The sequence below is a fragment of the Austrofundulus limnaeus genome, unplaced genomic scaffold (genome assembly GCF_001266775.1).
Source record: "Austrofundulus limnaeus strain Quisiro unplaced genomic scaffold, Austrofundulus_limnaeus-1.0 Scaffold29, whole genome shotgun sequence".
Taxonomy (NCBI): Eukaryota; Metazoa; Chordata; class Actinopteri; order Cyprinodontiformes; family Rivulidae; genus Austrofundulus; species Austrofundulus limnaeus.
Window position 1 is genome coordinate 1650508 of NW_013952431.1, and position 24104 is coordinate 1674611.

The 24104-nt window shown below is 37.7% G+C and overlaps 1 protein-coding gene across 1 annotated transcript in view; it reads left to right on the plus strand.

Annotated features, from left to right (window-relative positions):
* Window positions 1-914: 914 nt before the first annotated feature.
* The window catches only part of cbl (Cbl proto-oncogene, E3 ubiquitin protein ligase), a 39323-nt gene continuing 16133 nt past the window's right edge, over window positions 915-24104 (plus strand). Inside the window, exons 1-4 of the mRNA XM_014005284.1 lie at window positions 915-1913; window positions 8041-8288; window positions 21918-22064; window positions 22728-22884. Coding sequence (XP_013860738.1) covers window positions 1770-1913; window positions 8041-8288; window positions 21918-22064; window positions 22728-22884 — 696 coding nt within the window. The 5' untranslated portion in view covers window positions 915-1769. The remainder of the gene's footprint in view (window positions 1914-8040; window positions 8289-21917; window positions 22065-22727; window positions 22885-24104) is intronic.

Genomic DNA, 24104 nt, shown 5'->3' on the forward strand with positions numbered 1-24104 from the left:
TTCAGTCTACAACAGGTAAGATCCTGATTGCTCATTCCTGTTGCACAGAACCAAAGTCCTTCTTCAGCTTCCTGACCTTCATTCCTTACATCTTTTTGAACATCTCTGTCTTTCTGCCAWWGGCTTAGATCTGAAATGACGTTCATTGAGCCAATCAGACTTTATTATGCTCACAGTACAAGTGAATGCAGCACTCATCTAAGGCACAATGCTAATTAGACTTGTCATTCAAAAAAGCCCTAGCTTTGGCAAACATAACCCTTATCTGCACACACTCTCACACTTTACTCAGTTTAATAAAGAAGAGGCTAAATTTTGATGCATGCACTCTGTGTGTGTGTGCACCAGAGCTAATACCCCTGTGGTCTTGTCTCTCACACTGCTTCACGTCCCTCATGGGTTTTCCTCCTCTTAGTTCTGTCAGATTGGATCTGTCTTTGTGACTCACACTGGAAGGCTATATTGAAATTAAGAGAAATGTACAATCATATTTATATATTTTTTTCAAACAAAATTAAACTTGGAGTGCTGATAGTAACACTACAGTTAAAGTGCATGTTTTACTGTATAAAGCCTAAATATTCCCAGAATTATGAGGGGAAAAAGACTGTGCAACTTTAAGTAAATTAAGTGCAGTTAACTCAAAGATAATATTGTCTAAAATTCTGGCATGAAAGGCAGCGGGCCATATTYATCGCTTCATGGATTTAACAGTAACGTTCAGACTTGTTGTGGGTCGTTTTTGAATGAACAGCATTTGTTTTATTTAGATACATTATTCTCATAATCCAAACGTTCAATTTTCTGATCAATGAGTGCTTACTTCAAATATTTCATCTCAGTTTTACCTTTGCAAAAGCAACTTTTCTCACTCAGCTTGCTTGTCATGGTTTGTGGAGAGACAGAAGCGCGCTCCCGACTTTAATCGGGAACGCGCAGAAAGAAGAAGGCGTGGCGGCGTGGGGTGTCGAACGGAAGGGGACGTACAGGAAAAGAAAAAGGCCGCTGCCTCACGCACGACGTACACGTCACTGGCGGAGCGAGGGGCGGGCGGGGGGAAGCAGAAGAGCAATGTTGCTTAATTTCCACAATTATTTATTCGTCCCTCTCTTCCCGTTTGTTACCGCGAAGCTATCGCAGTTTGAAGTGCAACTTCCTCCCAGTCATCGGGTGAGGGGTGTCTGTCGTGAGCACACACACTGTCAGTGACACACAGCCACTGAACTTCCCGTCAAGACGCAGCACACACACACACAAGCGTCAAGAGCTGCTGCCGTTTGTGACCAAAAAAAAAAAAGGGGAACGACATCGTGGGTTGTCAAGACGAGAGGACACACTCGACTCCACACGGCATTTGGASAGAGAAGGGGTGCCTTTGTCCTCCAGCTGAGCGCGAGCCGAGACGGTTCTGGTGTTCCGCTAATTAGCCTGCGTTGCTCCCTGCAGAGAGAGAGAGAGAGCAGGGCTCCCTCCCTGCACAGCCTCTGTGAGTCACTGGGCTTGTTAGAGCCCCAATCTGGACATTTAACCTAATTTTAATGCTACTGATGGGATATTTTAGTAAATAGTCCCCGTTTCCTTCTGCTACCCCCCGTCGGACCGTGGCTCGGATTTGCCCCTCGGGCGCTGTCCTCGCAGCGGGGGGGTACGGGATCACCACCGCCCGGTGAAGCTAACTCTCCAGGCGGTGGTTCGGTCTCTTTTGACCCTTGCCCCTGCCTCGCCTGTCTCCTTGCCGCTCTGGCCGACCCTAGCCGACTCCGAACACTATGGCAGGGAACCTGAAGAAAGGTGGGATTATCGGAATGATGAAGGATGCCTTCCAGCCACACCATCACCACCTCCACTCCCATCACCAGCCCGGGGTCGTGGACAAGAAAACGGTGGAAAAATGCTGGAAACTGATGGATAAGGTTAGTCATATTCAGCAGTAACTAGTCTAATCTTTACTATGTTGGTGCCCAGGGTTACTCGTGGCTGGCTGTAGCTAACTAGCAAAGAGCTAGCTAATCATCGCTCTGTTGTTGCTAATAGGTTAGCTTGTCAGCTGGGAGAAAACACGCGTAGCTAATTTTGAAAACTAACTTTATTATTTATCTCTGTACGTGTYAGCCATATTGAGAGAGGTCCTTAAACCAACTCAACTTTTACATTTGTGCAAAGACAACAAACAGTCGACTGTGTCTCGTAATCACATCTGTTGGCAAGTGAAGTTAAACTCTGCTAGTAATAGTCAGCCAAGGCTGAAGTTAGCTTCCGATTCGACAGATGTGTAAAAAGGCTATTTCACTGCTTTGTCAACATCTGGACTACATCAAATCAGCTTTGGTTGAGGATTTAAAACKCTTTGGATTAGATGTAGTACATGTATTAAGTACATATTCTTCAAAACACTGTTCTGTCATTTATTTAATAATAAATTTAATCTAACTAGTTTAGGATTATCACTTTTAGGTTTGACTGGTGTGAGTGCTGGGGTTTTTAACTCTGTGTTCACCTTAAAAAATAAGCAAAATGTTTTATTTTAAAAATTCCCATAGCTAAAATAAACATCACATAGATCTTAATCTGTGTTTTTTAAGAATATGTTTAATTTAACACAAACAACCCAGACTGTTCTGAACCTATTTGGTACAAATCTTTAAAATGCAGGGAACCAGCTCTATGCAACATTGAGTCAAAAGCTGCAGATTAGTTATGGCTTGAGTGTGCATCAGGGTAGTTGCTGGATTTTATTTCAAAATATTCAAAAACGTAAGGGTTTCATGAAAACCTTTTTGCTTTTAAGGCAGTGTACTTCATTTTACCATACAAGAACCAGACATCACAGGTTAGCATTCACCGATTTTCACGCTTGCRTTATTAAGTTCCTCTAAACTGATGCTGTAAAGTCAAAAACAATAGCCAGCTGTCTTTCAGCTTCTGAAACCGGTAACAAATTGCTGAGAATAACTAAATGTGTCTGTTTAACTGGGACAATTGTGTTCTTTGACGAGGACGACTCATCTCACAGYTTTACTTCTCGGAAAAAAGTCAGAAGCAGTTCGACCCCCAGTTTCCTGTGAGATTTTAACAGCAGTTTTTGTGTCTCTTCTTCCTATTTGAGACAGTTGTTTTTAGCTGTGATAAGAGAATCACCGTAGCAAGACCAAAAAAAAAAAAAAAAAAAAAAGGAAACCACATTCTGCTTTATTTTTGCTCAGTATGTGGTTGACTTTATCAAGAAGGCAGACATGAAACATCAGGTTTTCTCAGAGTCTACTTCTAAATGAAGTCAGGCATCTCTACCATGTTTTTTTCAATTGCACATTTGAACTGAAAGTTTGTAAACAGTTTGCAGGTTGAAAGACTCATACCATTTTCAAATGAATAAGACCAAGTATATTTTTTTTACCCCTTAAACTGGATGCAAAAATATGCAAGTACAAGCAGAGTACAATGTGCGTTAGTGTCAAAATTATGTTGCAGTTTTGCCCTGAAAGCACCTCTTGGTGCAGACTGTTGAAATCAGGCAAAGCTCTGAGACTAATTGTTTAGTTGCTCATGGCTCCTGTTTTAAGTGTCCAATTTAGCAAAGTTTGGTCATCAAATCTTTATGATAAATTATATTGATGTTGGGGGGCTTTTTGAGATGCTTTTACTAAAAGTACACTTTTAAAAATGCTAGATAATGAAAAAAAATAGTGCAAAAATAAGATCAGGTGAACAGACAGTTTTTGAGCATTTCCTTTGTTTTCATTATGTTTAAAAAATAAATTTCCAGTCAGCAAAGTGTTCGTTGTTAAATATACGACTATTTAATTTGAGTAATTATTTTTGTAYTTTGTTAAATGAGAAATACCTATTGACCAATATATAAAAAATGTATTGTATAAACATCATGAAATATCAAAATTCTGTCAGAGGCAGTTATGTGTTCATAGCATAATTTCCAACAATAAGGCCAACATTCAAATTGGAGGAACCAAGAATTGACCAAAAAAATAATCTACTAGATTTTTGATTAGTTAGTAGATTATTAATGATTAGAGAACCAGCTGTTAGCACAGAYGCCTTACAGCAAGAARGTCCTGGGTTCGATCCCTGGTACGGACCTGGGGTCTTTCTGTACGGAGTTTGCATGTTCTYCTCGTGCTTGGGTGGGTTTTCTCCGGGTACTCYRGTTTCCCCCACCCCCTAAAAACATGTACAATAGTTTGCCTTCAGGCCCAGGCCCCAATTGAAAAAGAGATCTGAGATCTCAACGGGACTTGCCTGGTTAAACTATGGTAAATAAATAAATAAATTAATTAAAAAAACCAAATGATTATTTGCAAAGGAAATCTGGTAAATATTACATGATCGGATAGTCATTAGCTGTGTTCTAACCCAACATGTCCTTTGAAGATATTCTTGTCTCGAAACAGAGAAAATCATGACATTAATTTGGTGTGTGTGCAGCTAACATTTTGAGATGTGAAAGTTGTGCTGCGTTGCAAAACTTGAGCAACCAAAAACCTTCACGAACTCAGACACTTGCTGACAGCAACTTTTAAGATTTCGGATGATTAAAAAAAAGAATTATGAAGAAGTCGGCTGGTTTCATCAAACTATATCAAACCTTTTCGAGCCAATTAAAAAGAAAAAATACATTTTGAGCAAAATTTGAAATAAAATGTTGATCCATTTGCCAACTTTCCAGTGCACTTTTTAAAATATCTTTTTAAGCCACAAATTTTACAAAAAAGCAGCATAAACACCTCCGTGCCCTTCACTGATGTAATTATCAGAATGCAGATTGCACTCCAAATTTAGGAACAGTTAATCAAACTTGTGGTGACTGAGCAACCATCTGTTCAGTCTGCACCAGTAAGGACAAGGAGCAGATCTGCAGCTGGCAGCCGTGCTATTGCTGCAGTGTCTAACGTAGTTGTGTATAACAACAAAAATAAAAATGTTTTCCAATGAATAAAAATTGGATTATAAATTTGTATTTTCAACTGATCAACAAAAATACTGGGTGCATATCTCAAAATATGTTGTGTTGACAAGACATCATTGAAACAGATTACATCAAAGAACTTCCTGGTTARATACATTTTTAAAAACATAGTTTGATAATGTCATTGACATGACATTACCTGCCAATCAAGCCAATAGGCTCGTCAGCAACTGAATTGAGCCCAAAACTAGTAATTGCTTCTCCAGCTTGTTCTGTATTTTTCATGTAAGGTGCTGAACTGAGATTCCTTGACTATTTTAACTTTTCTTTAACTTCATGAAACCCAGCCGATTGCCACTGGTTGTGCCTGACACCAGATAAGACAAATTTGCCAAGGTTACATCATTAGCATCATCCTCTTCCAGACTCACAGTTGGAGCGAACACAYGTTATTGCATGCCCATGTACGAAGCCACAACATCTGAGCACTCCCATCTGTCAGCTTGTGTTAAAGCTTCTGCTAGCTCGATACCCTCCAAACTACACTGCATTCCTCCCCTGCACTTTTTACTCTCAATCCAAGTCTTTCAAAGATGATCCTACACCTCGCACAGACATGTTACACTCACAGTGTTCAAAGGTTAATTTGCTGAAAGAAAAGTTGGCTTTGTAGGAACCTTTCAGACGTCTGTAAAAAAGCCTCCCTAGTGCTTCAAGTCAAGAGTAAATTTTCCCTTAGGCAGCAAAAAGATGCTGCTGCTCGTTCACTCCCCTGATATTTTCATTTCTCAAATATAAATGCTGATAAGTTTACCTGACAGYGTTTTTTCTAATTTGCAATAGGTGTTTTATGCACAAAGAAGTTGAACCAAATGAATGAAAATCACACAGCAGCAGCTTTGGTCATACCACACTTGTTGAGGTACAAAAAAAGAAGACAAAAATAGTTTGCTGATGAAAATAGCGGAGCACCTTGTACTGCAGCTTGTACAAAGGAAAAATAAAATCTCAAATAATATATTTGGAATTTTATACAACTATACTAAATGAGGTAACTACTTTTTACAGAACTTTTCCCATATTGACATCTTTGTAACTTTTTATGACAATGAAATAGCTGAGAACTTAAAAGAAACAGTTAATTTAWCTGTGGCAGTCATGAACTGAGTTTTCAATCAAATGATTACTGTCTGAATGTGTCATTTAAATTTGACCAGTGGTTCACGAGATATTTTTCTAACAGACACGTGCACATGGGCAGGAACTTTCACTTTGTGGTGATGGGCAATCATTATAAAGCCCTTGAAGTCTTTTGCTTTGTTTCCCATTTTCCCACAATGACAAACTATTAATTTTCATAAGAGCAATGCAACTCAGATCAGCATTCTTCCAATTACTGCAGTATTTCTTTCAACACACTCACATAGCTGGCAACAATAATTTTACAAAGAATGAGCCATGTCCTGTTTCTGACATGCAGTTGTTTACTTGCTACTGAATCAGACCATCAGGCTCTTTGTACATGAGCCTGGTGTAAATCAAAATGCGATGGCCTAAAAAAAAGTGTAATGCCTTTTTTTTTTTTTGTAATCAAACCATTATGATCCACATGAATGTTCACAGTGGTTAAAAACAACTGCAGTCGTGTTCATATGACAGATTGTTCAAGGCTTTTGGCCAGCATCTCTTGTAATGCTCAACGAAGTGACTCAGTCACAGAGCAGCAGTACAGTGAGATGGGTGGTAAAAGGCTGAAGATTACTGAAGATCAAACGTCTCTCTCTCTCAAGCGTGGAGGTGATTCCATCTGCTGTGGCTAAAAAGTGGGGGGCTTCGAATAAATAATTCCTAAAGAGCCGTCTACCATTTTTTGTTCATGTTTTAGAGCTCTGCCAAATTGTGTGTTTGTGAAGTAGTCAAAGCACGCGCTCGTGTTTTCAGGACAGCACTCTGTCCTTCAGCTGTTCAAATTTGCTTGATAATCATATTCAAATGTTAAGTAAAGAGAATTGGTGTTTCTGAGACAGAAGTGGAAGAGAATGCGCAGACTGAAATGGGGAAGTGTAAACACATCGACAGCCTTTCCAAACATTCTCAAGGACCAAACTGTGGGGACCCACATAATAAGCAATGTCTGGGTATTCATATAAGACTGCAACTTTTTTATTGTTGGTGAGAAAAGTAGTGAAAATAAGAAAAAGATGCTCTCCAAATTAGGGCTGTGTATTGACAAGAATTTGGTGATACGATATATACCACAACAGAGGGGTCACGATACGATATATCCCGATATATTGCGATATGCAAGGCGATATATTGTGATTTTTTTTTGTCCAAAAATTCTATTAAATAAAAACCTCTTACTGAAATAAAAAAAGAAAAGCTAATGTTTACTTACAATGCTAATGCTACCCTTACTCTCTGGCGCTCAAGAGGTAGAGGAGCCAAATGGCTGGCTCACTGCTGCCAACTAGTGGTCAGAGGCTGAACTACAACATAAAAATGAACGGTTGGCAAGAAAGTTGACATTTTAAACTTAATTAAAAATCGATACAGGGCTTTAGAATATCGATACAGTATCAGGAAATGAAATATCGCAATATTTCAGTGTATCGATATTTTCTTACACCCCTACTCCAAATGGCAGTCTTTTCAGTCTGCATTAATAGGTGCAGGTGGTCAAATTAAACCTTTTTCCACCCATTTGTGTAATTATTGAAACAAGTYGACATGAGAATAAATTCTTGTAACTTGTATATTTCATTAAATAATGCATAGACTTAAAATGTTGGAAGCCCTGGCCCTTTCTTTTAGGGTCATTTTTCTCAGTCGGCTGTTTTTATTTATTTTATATGTTTTCTGTTTGTTCTCACAGGAAATAGTTTAAGGCTTTATTCTCATTTAAAGCTTTTTCTATAGAAGAGTTTGTATCTGTCATTTAGACAGAAGTCCTTTCTGATGTACAAACTGACTACAGTTCCTCTGAAAGTTTCCCCTCACCTGTTTGTTTTTTCATCTTTACAAACAAGTGTCATTTTTCTTTCTCCTAGCCTTTTAAAACCAGTTTCTTATCGTTTAACCTTGTGTTGCCCCTCCTCCCCCATCCTCTTGTTCTGCAGGTGGTGCGGCTGTGCCAAAACCCCAAATTGGCTCTGAAAAACAGCCCCCCTTACATCCTTGACTTGCTGCCAGACACCTACCAGCACCTGCGCACCATCTTATCTCGCTATGAAGGCAAAATGGAGACGCTGGGGGACAACGAGTACTTCCGGGTCTTCATGGAGAACCTAATGAAAAAGACCAAGCAGACCATCAGTTTGTTCAAAGAGGGCAAGGAGCGCATGTATGAGGAGAATTCACAACCCAGGTTAGTAAAGTGGTTAAAAAAGTGATGTTAAGCCTTTTTTTTAACGGAGGTGAGTTTGACGTTTGAACTCTTCAGAAGCTCTTTCTGAATAATTTCATCTGAACAATGGCATCCATCTCTAGCCCTCAGGGTGATTGCGCCTCAAGATGTATGAAAAGAGGAGAGATATGTTGTGGTTTGAGCATGTGAGCATATGTGGTGAGAATGTTGCTCACTCTACAGCTGCCTGCCCGCCTGTCACTTTGCTTTTTGTGCCTCTTTATCTTTACCATCTACTCAACTGTTCTGTAGCTGCTACACTTACTCACTTACTTGCTCTTTGATGCACAGAGTCATCTTTCTTTGTCTTCTGGGAAATACAAACAAACCTTTTTATGCTGAGAAGTAGTTGATTTCTTTTTTTTAAGAGACTGAGTGGATTTTGAAATTAATTGACAGATGATTAACAAAGAGCAGAAGTGGCTAGARGACAAGAACCTCAATTTTTAGTTTAGCAAAGCCATAAGTGTGTTCTTTAAATGGGGCACCGACTGCTTAACAGACAATATGTGGTCTGTGACATTTGAGGAAGCATACAAAAGCTTTTACATTTACTTCATTCTGCCAAAATTATTTTTTGACCTGGCCTTGGTGCCAGTTTTACTTGTGTAAAAATAYTTTGGAATTATTGGCTAATGGCAAAATAAATACATGATCTCCAATCTGCTGTTAGTCAGGACTATAAACATGGACTTCATTGCATATTTTGTTGAGAGTTAAAGCTGCACAATATTTTATATAAAATTTTATTACATTATTGCACAAAAAAGGGCAAAATTCAAGGMTCTACTTGGATTGCAAAAACTCATAGGGCATTGTATTGAAAATGTAAAGGATTTATGTTTCAGATCCCAGTAATATATTTGACTAATCAGATGAACTCTAACTGCCTTTGCCTAMACCTAATTAGGATAATTGTTTTGCCAATGTTTATTTTGCTTTAGAGTTAGCAAAATATCTTACTAACCAATGATAAGACTAGGAAATAATTATTTGACACATTTTCAACTGATAAACTTGAGGAGTCGATCCGTTTCAAGTAGGCCACCACAGCCAGCTGAACTTTGAAACACAGCAATTGATAACTTCAGTAGTTTTGTATATGTTGGTGTGATAGTAGTGACGGTTAACTTCAACACAATCTCCTGAGTGCTAACATATCTCACAGGGTCTCACAATATCACATGAGATCGTGCATAATGTCATTCACAAGGTTGGACCAAAATGACTATTTTGTCCATCTCATCTCAGCATGAGGTCATTTCTGTTTATGCCTGGCCTGAAGGGTGTCGGGCAGGTTATGTTCACTGCCCTTTTGAAAGAAATGCTAGGCTTTCAAATTTAGATGATATTTGCTGAAGTATACAGATTAAGCTTCATGATAACAGAAGAGAAAAGGGAGGAAAATGCAAGTTAACTGCAGCTGGTAATTGTTTGAATTGTTGATTCAGGGAATACCATTTGTCACAGTAAAGCTTTATGTTTTTAATCAGTTAGCTGTGTCCAAAAATGGCTTGTATGTTTTGTTTTGCTGCCATTCAGGAAGATTTTCAATTTGAACAAAACAAAATTCAACATAACCTGAAAATAATCCAAATTCTCTTACTTTTTCTGATGTTAGCGCACTGATAGATGCAGAAGTAGCTGTGATGTTTATTTTTCTTTGACATTTGATTTTTTTAAAGGTTATATTCTTATCTACGTAGTTTAGAGATCCATCCTCATCTTGTTCCTCACTGTCTGTGTTCTTTCTCATCTGCCATGACTGTAATCTAGCATACACACAAAGACAGCCAAAGAGAAAGGGAAGCTCTCATTTTAGCCCCTTCTTCTTCTTCTTCTTCTTCTTCTTCTTTTTTGTCACAATCTGATAGTAGTTTTAGCTATTGCAATAAGTTGTGGGTAACAACATCAGTTTGATCAGTACTCTACGCCCCCACGAGGTTGCATGGACAAAAAATGTAGCTTGAAGCTGAGGAAACATGCATTTGCACAGTAGCCAGGCCTTCCACACAAAGACTGCTATTGTCTGAATGAAGAAGGCAGTGGCTGTGACACTAACCAATGAGTATCAGCCCACTTAAGAATGCTACAGAATTAACCAATAATATTGAGATGCCAGGGAGAGACTAATGTGTGATTGGTCTGGAGCAGATCTTACACATGGCTTAATTTTAAAACTGTAAGGATAATCCAAATTCTAATCTGGGGAAAGAATGTTTGAGTCACTTTATTCTTCAGGTAAACCATGGAAACTTGTTCTGCAACTTCTTTTGGTATCAGTCCTCAGTAATTATTGAAACATCCCTGGTTGACAGTTTGTGTGAAAGATCTGTTTGTCTTTTTGGCCGATTGCAGCATGTGTGGGTATTTTGTGGTGTTACACTATAGTTCAGCAGCTTCTTCTCCAGAGATTAGACCCCATCTTTATCCTCCACTACACTATGAGTCACACAGATTGCTTTGCTTCAGAAATAAAGAGGAGTTGAGGTGGTGTCGAATAGGCCTGGGTTTAATTTTTAACACTCGTGGAGATTTTATTGACTCAATAGCAAAGTTGTGAAGCTATAAGGTCTGTACAGAGGAAAAGAGAGGTTTCACTATTCACACCAGAAAAAAGTGACAAGAAAAGGGAGTGTGCTATGAGCAAGACTTAATTATTAAAACAAATATCCTATATTCAGTCAGAACTAACTTGCACAGTGCAAAATTAAAACACAGTCTGCACTTCCTCCTTGTTTGATTGACTTACTTCCTCTTCTAATCTTGCACAGCCCAGACTTTTTTGTTTTTGAGCCGAGTAAAACCCACATGTAGAAGTGCTGGTTTTTATTCAGTTTTTGTCTTCCAACTAACTGTAAAACCTTTTTTTGTTGTTGTTTTGGTTGACTGTTATAAAGAGGGAGTGTGTTTTTATCATCTTATCTAAAATTTGTCACGTTTGCACTGGTAAGGTGAATAGACGTTGGTTTGTAACATAAAAAAAAGCTGAAGTCAAGTTGAAGCCCAGTGCTTTTTTTGGCTTTTCTCTTTGATCATCCTCCTAAGCCACTCTGCCACTACATCCTGAAGGCTGATAGATCCTGCTGGTTGTACAGGAAGTGGTGAGCTTATGAGCTGCAGCGTGATGCAGCTGCACAGTGGGACAGACTACTTTGCAGAAAGTCACAGATATGAAAACTAAGATGCTTTACAAATATATTTCAGGCCAGAATGTGACTTTTTTTTCCCCACAACATAGATGAAGCAAAACGAATGCATCAATTTTGGTCATTTCATATGGAAACTTTATTGATGTTTGTGTGGAACACAGGAAATGTACATTAAAAAAATAAGGACGCAATTTCCTTTTATTCTAGAGTTTTAGACTATCACCTTCTGTTGAGAAATTACAAAGGTGTAACTGTTTTGGCCAAATTCTGAAAATATTGCTATGCACAAGCTCATGTATGGCATTCAATGTCACMATCTAAATATGTATTATGAATGACRAATTTYAGCTCAATATCTGGTGCTAATGCTAATGTTGCTTATCTGTGGTGGTAACCTTATATTGAAYGATTCCAAGAATTCAGTACAATCAAGGATTTGAATTAAAAGATCTTTCACAGTCTATTAGCATTGAGAACATGTGTTGGGGATCAGTCTCATTTGTCTACCACATCTAAATTTAGGTCAGTATTAAGCTGGAAAYATACTCCCTGCGAACTGCCGACGTCGGCACGGGTTGTCGCAGTTTAATGATGAAAATTACGTCACCGGGCTTCGCAACGTCGTGTCGACAGCCCCTTTTGGCACAAGCCCCCGGCAGAACTTTTGACCCCCCTCCCTTGTCGACGGTAATGTGTGACTGGTCTGAAGTGAAAGCGCTCAGACGGACACAGCAGAAGAAAAAAACAAAAACTCGCTTCTGACTAGAGCAGACTTGTTTTGAGCAGTTTTAAAGATAGACAAACCGAGAAAAACTCATGCGTGTTTGTGCCGACAGTGCTATGCGCTGCATTTACTTCAACCACTCGGTAAAAAAAAATAAAAATTGACTCGCTTCCCGAGCCGAMCAGGAAGCAGAGTTTTATAAAGATAGTCAAACCGTGAAAAACTCATGAATGGAGATAAACAGACATAACARATAAACAGGCACGGAGGAATCTGAAACTGTGGAGCTTTTTAACCAGGACAGATGTGGATAAAAATCCGTCGGGTGAGTGACTTTTTTTTCTGCATTGCTGTTGAGGGGAGAAATTCCATGCAGTGACGTATGTTTCAGCAGGAGGGAGGGGTTCCCCCGAGCTCGTCGGCGCAGTATGCAGGAACTATAAAAGGTCTGTGCRAAAACGACTGCCGATCAACCACGTGACCGCGCGTCGACCCGTCGGCGTCGGAGCGAGTAYGTTTCCAGCTTTAGTAAAATTGACAGCATGTGTGTTTAAAGCCAGTTGGTTCATCCAATGATTACTTTCTGCAGATTTCGTAAAGGTGAACACTAAATGATACATGTGCTACTTTGGTCACAGACACAAAAAAACAAACATGAGCAAAACATTTTCATAAAACTTTTGACAGTAGGAATTAATTAAAATAAATCACTTATTTTTAAAACCTTAGTGCTTAGGTCTCTAAAGTGAAAACTAAAATAGCAAATAGATGATGTAGTTTAAAGCAAGTATAATTTAAATAAAAATGCATACAGTTTGCATATTACATGTACACTATTAAACTGAGTTATTTGTGTTAAAGCCAATTTTCTAATTTAAATCTAAAAAATGAGTTAATTTCATCGACATAAGCAAAAAGTTATTTAGATGTCAAATTTTTTTATCTAACAATTTGTTGTTTATTTTACAAAATTGTTCATCAGTTAAACTGAATTAAAAAAAAGTCAATGGCTGTATTTTTCTCACATCCGCTCAAGCATTAATTCACCTTTTTTACACATCGTTTCCTCCCCTTTTTTCAATTGCTTCCTATTTYCTAACTTTCCTTTGCTGACATTATTTGCGTTCGATCTTTACACAATAGAAAAATGCATTCCACACATACTTGTGTGATATTATTTCAATGGTGAGCAGGAATGACTTCCTCAAACATTTTGTTATTTAGCCTTCACTGCAGCTTGAGTGTTATTGAGCATTGTATTCAGTAGTAAAGTCAGTCCACTTACTTTCTTGTCACAAAAACATYCAGTTTTTTCAGTGAAAGATTTTATGTCACATGAAGATATTGRCATTAAAAATCATGTTTTATTTCTCTTTCCACCTGATACTTTAAAAGTTACCAAGCATCGTCTAAAATAAATCTTTAATATCCTCATTAAGACTTTTTTATTTCTAAAAGATAAAGTCCGAATAAATGAACTGCATGTTCATTTGATGTGCAGAATTTGCACATAATCTTCTCCTTAGTAGATGGAGACAGGTGCTTAGTAATCTGTGAATTAAACCACTATTGACTGCTGTTGCTACTCATGTAGCTGTCTTTATATTTGTAATGTTATTAAAATGTTTTATTTTGTAGTAATGGAAATATCTGGTCTTGGTGAAGTCTTCCAAACTATAATTAATATGACATCACTGAATTTGTTTCTGTTCACAGTACAGTGTGAAATTCGTGCTTCATTGACTAAAATAAGAGCATGCCATTACTTATATAATAAGCAAATCTTTTTTTTCTATTGTTGTTTTAGGTAATGAGAATCCCAGTTTAAATTAGGACTTCTTAATTTTTGCAATTGTACTTGCCAACCATGTGAAAAAATGGTTTGTCTCTGARCACAGCTCTTCATTTTGACTATCTGAAAACCCATCTTATCGCCACAACAGTAACACTGTCAGAAATCTTTGTAGTACTGGATGGATTCGTTATGAAACTTAGTAGTGTGTTACACTACTGTCAGATCGAATCATTTGCATGAATCATCTGTCATCCTTGTTTTGTCAGAAGCTGTTGGGATTACTTTATCTTTTCATTTAGGCTGCACTACTTGTTTTTTAAACACTGTTAAATTGAACATTTGAAATGGCCGTATTGTTTCCACTGGAACTGAAACATGCAAAATTACTTACAGTAAGTCTAAGTTTGTACTTGAGAAATGAGAAGAAACTTTTACTGTGAAACATAATGAACTTTGCAAAAAAAAAACACCATGTATTCTTCATATTTGTCAGTTTCTGCAAACATTCATGACTTTTGAATTTTAGTCTTTTATTTAGTTTCATCACAAAAGTGAATTMTTTAAGTTTAGATCGCCTAGCTGCAACCACTAATGTCTCGTTGTTTTGTATCTTAGTACCAACTGAGAAACTCACAGTAAAAACTTTGTTACATTAGTGTGTCCTGGCAGCTATTAGGTCGTTTAGATCTGATTCGGAGTTGGGGGTAAGGAAAGAGAAGCTTTTAGCGGTTGGCCTAACAGGCCAGTACTGGAAATGGAAAGCCTTCTATACACTTTAGATGCTGCAAATGTATTAGCTTCAGTTGTATTTTTCAACTTTTTTTGGCATGAAGCTTTAAATGCAGACTTGTGCTAACACGGATACAGCTGAGCATCAATTTATGTTGCAGCCATGTCAACCCATGTGGTCCTCACACTAAAATATATAGTGATTAATGTGACCTAATCTGCTTTGTGCTCTACTTTGCACAAGACGTGTTTTCTATTAATGCACTCCAAAATCAATTAATTCAGATATTGTGTACAAACTGAAATATGGCAACAGAGACAGTTAAACCAAAACTGAGCTTTTACAGTCCTACCTTTTTTATGAATGGGGTAAAACATTATCTAAAACACTGGAAAGACTAGGATCTCAGATATCTGAGCTTTGGTCATCGTTTTTCACATTTTTGGTGTTTTTGTTTACCCTAAAACTTTAACTTCTAGAACTGACTGAGGACACTTGCATTGTAGTGAAAMCTCAGACTTTTGGAATTCACCTTAACGTGACTGTTTAAAGTCCTGTTTCCATCAGTGGGAATCACCATGTTGTTGCTAACCACGATCTGATCAGACCTGTGGTTTTTGAGAGTTCACATGACTGAAACTGCCAAGTAAGTTGTGTCACATGTTGTGCCAACAAGTAAATAAATTGTCATGTTTAAGCTAGTTATATATGCTAATTAATCACTAATTTAAAAAAGTTTGATCAAATGACAGGTACATCAGGATACAAACAACACAACCTTATGTTACATTAAAATCAAATGTGTTCTTTTTAATAAAATGTTTTTAAAATGGGAGCCTTTTTCTTGTTCTGTTTATGTTTGATCTGCATTTCATTTTATTGTGTTCAGCTGCAGGATAATATTGGAGCTACTTGTGACTCTGTATTTCAGTTAGGCTGACCGGTACTGGCTGTGTCGCYGTGTGTTCGCTCACTGCGGCGCTGCTCGGCTAGCTGAGCTTCTTTATCACAGCCAGCAGGAAACAGGAAGGGAGCAGCCAGCTGCAAGTTCAGAGGTCGCTMTATAGCATGAGGAGGAAGAAGGACAAAAAGCTAGTCTTAAAAAAAAGGTTTGACTTTTTGCAGTGGTGAGGAGTGACAGTGGGATGCTACTACAAAGAAGTGGACAAAACACACATGACAATCCAGAGTGTCACCAGAACAACCCAGTATGGTAGTCGCCTGTAACTCAACAGGGTCACTGCTGCTGTGACAACCTCAATAGCAGCAACAGTTGTAGTGGCTGACTCTTGAAGTATTGGCTACTGTCCAATATACACACAGTACAGAATTGCTGTTGTAGGAAGGAAAAGGAAAAAGAGAGGCATAATAATTGTATAGTAATTTTAATTTAATGTAACTTGTATTATAGCATAAATAATAAACAMAACCCTTGTGTTCCTTAAAGRAATGCATATCACCCACCTTTCATGCCAGAGTTTTATTCTGATAATCTAATGATGACAAATGACAATTGTTAGCTGTTTTGGTCAAACATTGAAAATATCCATACAATCTCACAAGATATGCTCAGGGTATGTTGTGAATGATCCTGCTGCTCCCACTTCAAATCTTTCCTCAATATTTATAAAATGGATCTGAGTTATTACCATTTGGTGTTGTGGTTTAGCTGATGCAGCAATCTTCAACTGGATTAAATCCAAGTTCATCAGTTGTACATGCACATTCAGTGATTATTTTCTTGAAATTTAAAGAAAACTTTCACACTGGGTTATGAGATATTTTGGTCACAGAACACACATGCAAGGGCAAAAACCTTGTTCACCTTTGCCTTAAATCCGTATAGCTATGTATTGAATGTTTATTATTTCTAGTATTTGCACTTGCTGAAAAATCAACAAAGATTTTCATCCAACTTATCCAATGGTTCATTAAATTGGTCTGAGAACAATGAAGTATCCATATGGATGTCGGGAAGATTTACTTTGCAAATATCTGACACTTGTGAGTGGAGTAGACTCAATAAATTTATGATTTAAGCCTTCATATTAAAAGTTGTTGGCATTGAATTGTACCAGAAGTAAACACAAAGTAGTATTGATTTGAAAATGTAACACATCAGGTACTTGTAAGTTTCATCCAACTGAGACACTCGTAAAAAAATAAAATAAAATAAATAAATAAAAAGTTTGCTAAATGAATGTGGTCAGCCCAAGAAGAAGTTTGATCAAATTATGCAACATGTTTTACAGGATACATACAGGATTCATTCTGTCCCTCATTTAGTTTTTCAAATATATATTTGAGTTGTGACTATCGTGTCAAAGGTGTTGTGCATCACGGGTTCACACTCTGATGATACCATGCTGAAGACACCTGACATTCGTTTGTCTAATCTGTCATGCAATAAATATTGCTGTATTTAGTTTAAAGTCTGTTGTAGGTATTGGACTATTTGACTGACTGTGTCAACAGAAACCTTTCAGTTCAAATCCTATTTTATCTGTGCAAACATTCTGAACCAGCAAATTAACATTGAGCTATTTGGGGATTTTTTTATTTTCACTTATGTGGYTGTATTTCCTTTCTGAAGTTTCCTGTGCTTTTTACTTGATAATCTTGCTGAATTTTCAAAAACAGCTCCTCTTAGATTTAATGAGTGAWTTTTTGTCATTTTTTGTTTTCTGTAYACAGCAGAATATTGTCTTAAAAATGAATCTTTCTAATTTGTCACCTTACTAACCATGTGTAAGTTGCTTTAAAAGATTAGATTTTTTATAGACCAAATACATCARTATAATTTTCAACATTGTGCAAAATGCAATTGCACTCTTAAAATGTCAAACTTCAGAGTAAAAGCTTTAATTGTAGACATGTTTGCATTTAAAGTGTATAATTACAAAACTATAAATGTTCCGTGACATTGGTCAGGTCATCATTAAACAACAGTGTTGCAAAAAGGTTAATAATCCAGATCTGCGTAGAGCTGCATGATATTAGGAAAAGTTGATGTGTGATATTGGTATAATACTGCAATGGCAATATACAGTGGTTTGCAAAAGTATTCATACCCCTTGAACTTTTCCATATTTTGTCACATTACAACCACAAACATAAATATATTTCGTGACATTGGTCAGGTCATCATTAAACAACAGTGTTGCAAAAAGGTTAATAATCCAGATCTGCGTAGAGCTGCATGATATTAGGAAAAGTTGATGTGTGATATTGGTATAATACTGCAATGGCAATATAAATTGTAATAAACCCACGTTTTGCTAACTTTTTTATTTTATTTTTTTAAAAACAGTCACAAGCATGAAAAGCTGCATGAATCAGATGCACCCACAATACCTACAAGCCTTTTAACCTAAAACTGTACTTTGAAAGGTTTTCACAGGGGAAATCTTGTCTTTGTGACCTAGATGCTATAAAATGTTTCGTGGCGATAGAAACAAAATCAAATAATACAAACAGATCTTGAGGGTTTTACCATCAAACCGGTTCCAAAGCCAATTCAGAGCAAGTGTTTACTTAGCATCACTACTTTTTGTTTCAGTCTTTAAAGCACCAACYAAATGCAAATGGAGGGTATTTCATTGCACCAACTCAAACAACAACAAACTGCTTTCATTATGGGCTGGAAGGGATATTTTAAAAAGCAACTTTGGTGGATTTTTWGGGCATAAATGTGTATTCAAACATTTAACAAGTCAACTTTTTTATTGTGATTTATTAAGATGCTATAGCACAATGACTTATTCAACGCAGTGCAAGAGTCTGAGGAAGCTGCAGCCCCAAACTCACAAAACAGCTGGTGGCCTGTGATTCGTGCAAATTAGAATCCAAGATCTAATTGGCAATTGGGAAGTTCTTATGATTGGCTGTGGGATTTGTGCATGCCTCAATCAACTGACACAGGTCTCATGACACGAGTTTGCTCAATTAGATCAGAGATGGAGCCTGACGAAGTAATCCTATAATTCATTAATCAGAATAGAACATTTTATCTGTCATGACATGTTTTAAATCCACAAATATGGAATGTTTTTTATTACATTGATATGATATGGATATCATATTTAATGTGTTTTATGATGATCTTGTACCACAGTCATAAGTATTCTTTAGAATGAGTTAACATTTTTCATCCACAGCAACTAAGACTAAATAGCTACATTTGGCATTTTTAAAATGTGGAAGAATCAGTCTGTTTCCAATTTCAAGGCAATGCAATCATGTACATACATTCAGCATTTRAGCAGCAACATTGTTCTCAAATTGCTGCTGGTAGTTTATTACTAGTGGCTGACCAATGCATCGAATAGAGCTGCATTCACAATTGCCGTTTGAACTAAATTCAAGATTGTTTATTTTTGTGGCTACTTATTTACACATCGTCTTTTTAAGTCACCATCTGGCATTTATGRAGTCTACCTAAAGTGGCGTTTATCTCTTTTGCATTCCATTGCATAGATAGGTTTCAATGGTTTTGAAATGCCCATTGGCATTGTGAAGAGTGTTCACAAACAAGGACTGTTGTCTTTATGGATGCTGCTTTAAACATCAGTTTGCAGGGATAACAAGAAACGCTCTGTGATCTGTGCAGATAAACTGTCTCCATGCACTGTGGTCCTCTACAGAAACTCTAAATACACCAGAGAGGCTYAAACATTTACTGGAAGAGACTTTTGATGTGACGCAATGACGTAGGTCTGTGGTGGACCTTTTTGGCAGTGGAAATACAAACTGGTTGTTAACAGTTTACCAATACCAGTTAGAACTGACCCTGAACCAGCACTGCTATGGTGGAAAAATTGCATCTATATCCAAGTTAAAATATCACAATTAATAGGTTAACAGGATGTGGAAGTTCCTCAAAACCTTGGCAGAGAGAAACTGTCTGGGATTATGTTGTAGATGAAAGTAGAGTGGGCAGTGGGGTGTTGTAGCATAGCTAAAAGCTCATTGTATAGACTGACAGAGAGAGGATGAGACAGCAGTTTTGAGGCTCTGTAGGCCAGCAAAGCCAGAAAGCAGAAGTAGAGGAAGACCTATTGCTGATATAACTTCTGTAAAAACACACAAAGTTGGTGTTAAAGGCTTTAGTCATCCTGGAACCGGAAGGTCGCCGGTTCGATCCCCAATCCAGCTGTCTCACTTGTTGTGTCCTTGGGCAAGACACTTCACCCCTAATGCCTCTGATGTGTGTCCCATCAATGTATGAATGTGATTGGCACTGATTAGTCTTCACAGATGATTGTACATGTTAGTTTTATAGAGACCTAATAGAGTGCTGTGTGAATGGTAAATGATGGCACAGATTGTAGTATGAAGCACTTTGAGTGTCCTGGATGGATAGAGAAGCGCTATATAAGTACAGTCCATTTATCATTTACCATTTACCATGTGACATATGTTGCAGCAATATTCTTGACAATGACTTTACAAGTTCTTCAGGGAAATACAAAGAGTTATTTCTGGTCTCAGTTGTCATCAAGCTTCACAAATAAGCAAAAGCTGTTGCTGCGTCCAGTCTACTAGCTTCCTTGTTTTATCTTTCTTTAAACTGAAATTTTGGCTTGAGTTGTGAGCAACAGAAGGTAGGAAGAAGGCAGAGGCGTTTTGTTCATCTTAATTAATGTTGATGGTTTATGCTAATGGTGCTGAGAGGCTCCTGAATATACCAGTTCACCTGATTGTTGTGCTTAGTGAGACTAAATTAGACTAAAACTCAACCCCTAATGGACTGATGCGTTTGCAGGTTTGGCACCAGTAGCAATTATGCATCACATAGCAACGTGGTGGTTGTTGGTTGAGAAAACGGAGGCAAACTAACTTCCTCTATACGTCATGCTCTGTGACTGGTGCCATGGCTGTTGAAGTATTAACTATTAATAACTATTAGACAGAWCTTCAAAACTGACCATCAGACTATCTCATTTAAATGTTCTACTGACAAGCACTGGTCTATATTGGCTGGGGCGTCAACGTACACTAATCTTATTCATCCATCTCCCTTCACTGTCCTCCTTCCTCATTCACTGTTTCCATCCACACCCACCCACCGGTCTCCACTCACAGGGTGTGTGCTGTGGTGTGAGGCAGCTGCAGTGTAGCAGCACTTTCATCGCTCACTCTCTCGTGCATGTCAATTCAGCCTGTCCAGCAGCCACGCACAGTCTCTCTCTGTGCTGCCTTTTTAATCGTGGCTTTTTCAGCAGAAAAACGCTGCTAAGATGGGCTGCTGGGGTGTGGTGACATTGCAGGGATCCATTCTCTTTTCCTACTCTTTCCGTGTGTGTGTGTGTGTGTGTGTGTGTGTGTGTGTGTGTGTGTGTGTGTGTGTGTGTGTGTGTGTGAAAGCACTCCCCTCTTACTTTTGTCCTTCCTCGTTAACTTTCTTCTCATCTTCCTTATTATGTCATCTCATTTTTTTCTCTTCTACTCAGCCGTCATTTCCTCTTCTCTGTGCTTGTTGGCCAGGCTTTTTCAACTGAGTCAGAATTGTTGGAAGTCCCAGCCTCTCTTTCGCATTCATTTTTGGAAACTCATGCCTGAAAGCTTTGCTGTTTTTTCCTCATCAAGCTTGATACTCTCAGGGAAACTTTAAGGATCATTTGCTGTAAACAAAATCCCAAACAGATTTTTACCCTAGTGTTTATTTTCACTCTGAAGCGTGCTCTGTCAATCATCGTCTGTTCTTCTGAGTAAATTAGAAACAATAATCTACAACGAAAATTCACGTCTTCAAATTGTTTGTTTTTTATTTATGAGCTAGGACTAACATTTGCATTGCCTCCTGGTGTGTGTTTGTATGGATATGTCAATCTAAACTGAGTAGACACTAAGTTTGTTCATTAAGAATAAAATAAAACTAGGTTCTAAAGAATGTTCTTGGCTGTCTTTTTTGTTTTTTTAATTGCCTGACCTTTTCTGATTTATGCGTTTTAAAGTCAACCTTGTAGTGATGATGTTTKTCGTGTGTCCATTATGTCTACAATTTACTTTACTTATAAAGTTCAGGGTTTTTTCATCCAACAAGGAGGTTGACGCAGACAACATAAAATATACCAACTTTAATTTGTGCCACTTGTGTTAAATTAGTTCTATGTTTTACYTTTTGGTGTTGTTAATAACCTTGAAACTAGAAAGATAAGACTAATGATGGTTGTTTGTTTTTTCACAGGCGGAATCTCACCAAACTGTCGTTGATCTTCAGCCACATGCTGGCTGAACTGAAAGCCATCTTCCCCAATGGTCTTTTTCAGGGCGACAATTTCCGCATAACCAAAGCAGATGCTGCAGAGTTCTGGAGGCGTGCTTTTGGGGACAAGTAAGCTCTTTTTTGTTTATGACCTTTTATCCTAAACTCAAAATTAATGCCCTTGAGCTTTCAGGAGGTCTCTTTTTTTAAAGTTAAAGTTAGTCTTTAACTCATTTTTAAAAAGTGGTACAGTTAAAATGTGTGCGAGAAACTCACACATTTCTTGGAAAAATGTTTGCCCATTTCATAGATTAAATAAGGTTTTGCAATGTAAATTTTGTAAATGCATAAATAGTTCAGTTCCCACAGACACACAACTATTGTGAAAAGTACAAAGAAACGTCAAGGCTATTTTAAATATTGCCCTTTTATACATCAGTTTTGATTTTTATCAGATATGGTCCGTTGAATTTGCATCTATAACAGGAACTGATCAAGAAGATTTTTCAGCCTGGTATGGTTTTGCAAATGTTGGCATTTGATCTCTTGAATTCATTTGTTTCATATCATACAGATGATCAATTATTTTAAGAACAGCTGAGTATCAAATCTTTATTTTGGACAATATTTTTGTTTATAAATCAAAGTGTCTTAGACATCACTGCTTTTCATAGACGTTAGAGAAATTAAGAAAAGGTCAATATTCGAAAGTTAAAGTATTTTTCTCTGTAATAATCATTTATTTTAGTCTTACACAGAATGCAATAATTTAAATTGGTTACTTTTTTACAGAACCATTGTGCCTTGGAAAGTATTTCGTCAGTCCCTCCACGAATTTCATCCCATCAGCTCCGGGCTGGAGGCCATGGCTCTTAAGTCCACAATAGACCTCACCTGCAACGACTACATCTCTGTTTTTGAGTTTGACATCTTTACGAGGCTATTTCAGGTAGACAACACACACACACACACACACACACACACACACACACACACACACACACACACACACACACACACACACACATTTATTATGCACCTCACCCTTTGCCTCAATATTTCCTTGTTAGTTAATGAGTAAAGAAATGTGCAACAAACAAGAGAATGAAACTTGAGATTAGCACTTCATAAGGGTCTGTTGTTTTTCATGTTCAGGAAAACATTTTGATGAGCACGAGATGAACTTAAAACAATCACAAGACATTTTCTTTAGTTCAGTTAAAGCCATCAGAGTAGACTGGAGGTAAAAGTTTACTCCCACTAGTACAATTCAGTGTAGGTTTGAGTTTCTTATCTACTTTGTATTGGTTGTCTGGTCTATAACTAGAAGCAACAGCAAGTCAGTCAGCTGCTCTAATGGCAATTCTTGCAAGCTGAAACACAACAGGATAAGAGAAATCATCTGAATCTTGGTTTGGCATGTTTATTTTAGTCACCAGAGTTAGCTGTATGCAAAGCTGTATGCAAATAAAACTACCAAAAAACAGAACTCACAAATTTACTGTAAAAATTATTTCTGAAAAAGGAAGTTTCCCTAGAGCTGATCTACACAAGGTTAACAGACTGTGCACCTACAATGGGCCCGTTTTTAATTTACTTTATCTGAAACGCTAGCATATCTGCTGTGCAGCAGTGTATGCTGTTTATTCCCTGAGTGACATTATCCCTCRGTACTTGTGTGTGAGGCTCCAACAGGCTTAATGAAGCCTAAACAGATTAGACATTTCCTATGTGACACTCCCTCTAACAAAAAAAAAGTTCTCCTCTGCATGTCCTCAAACTCAGAAGAGGAAGTAGGTCTGTGGCCATTTTAAGACATGTCCTCAACATGTTACAGACTCTAGATGAAATGTCTTGTTTTTATTAGAAATAATACACTAATTGAATTTGAAGAGCCCCTCATTTGTCAAGTTCAGGGGTGCCCAAACTATTTCCCCGAGAGGGCCAAAATGAAAATTTATCCGAGGGCTGCGGGCCAAAAGCAATAATATAAACACATCAAATACAAATACTTCTTAAGTAAAGTCCTATTATTTTTGATGATGAAGCTAGCAGCCAGTGCTGTGACCCATGTTTTTGACTAACGGCACTATAGTCATTGAACCAATAACTTTAGGTGGAAATACTGTGGTTCTACATAGGACAACCTAGAAACCATGGCAAGTGCTA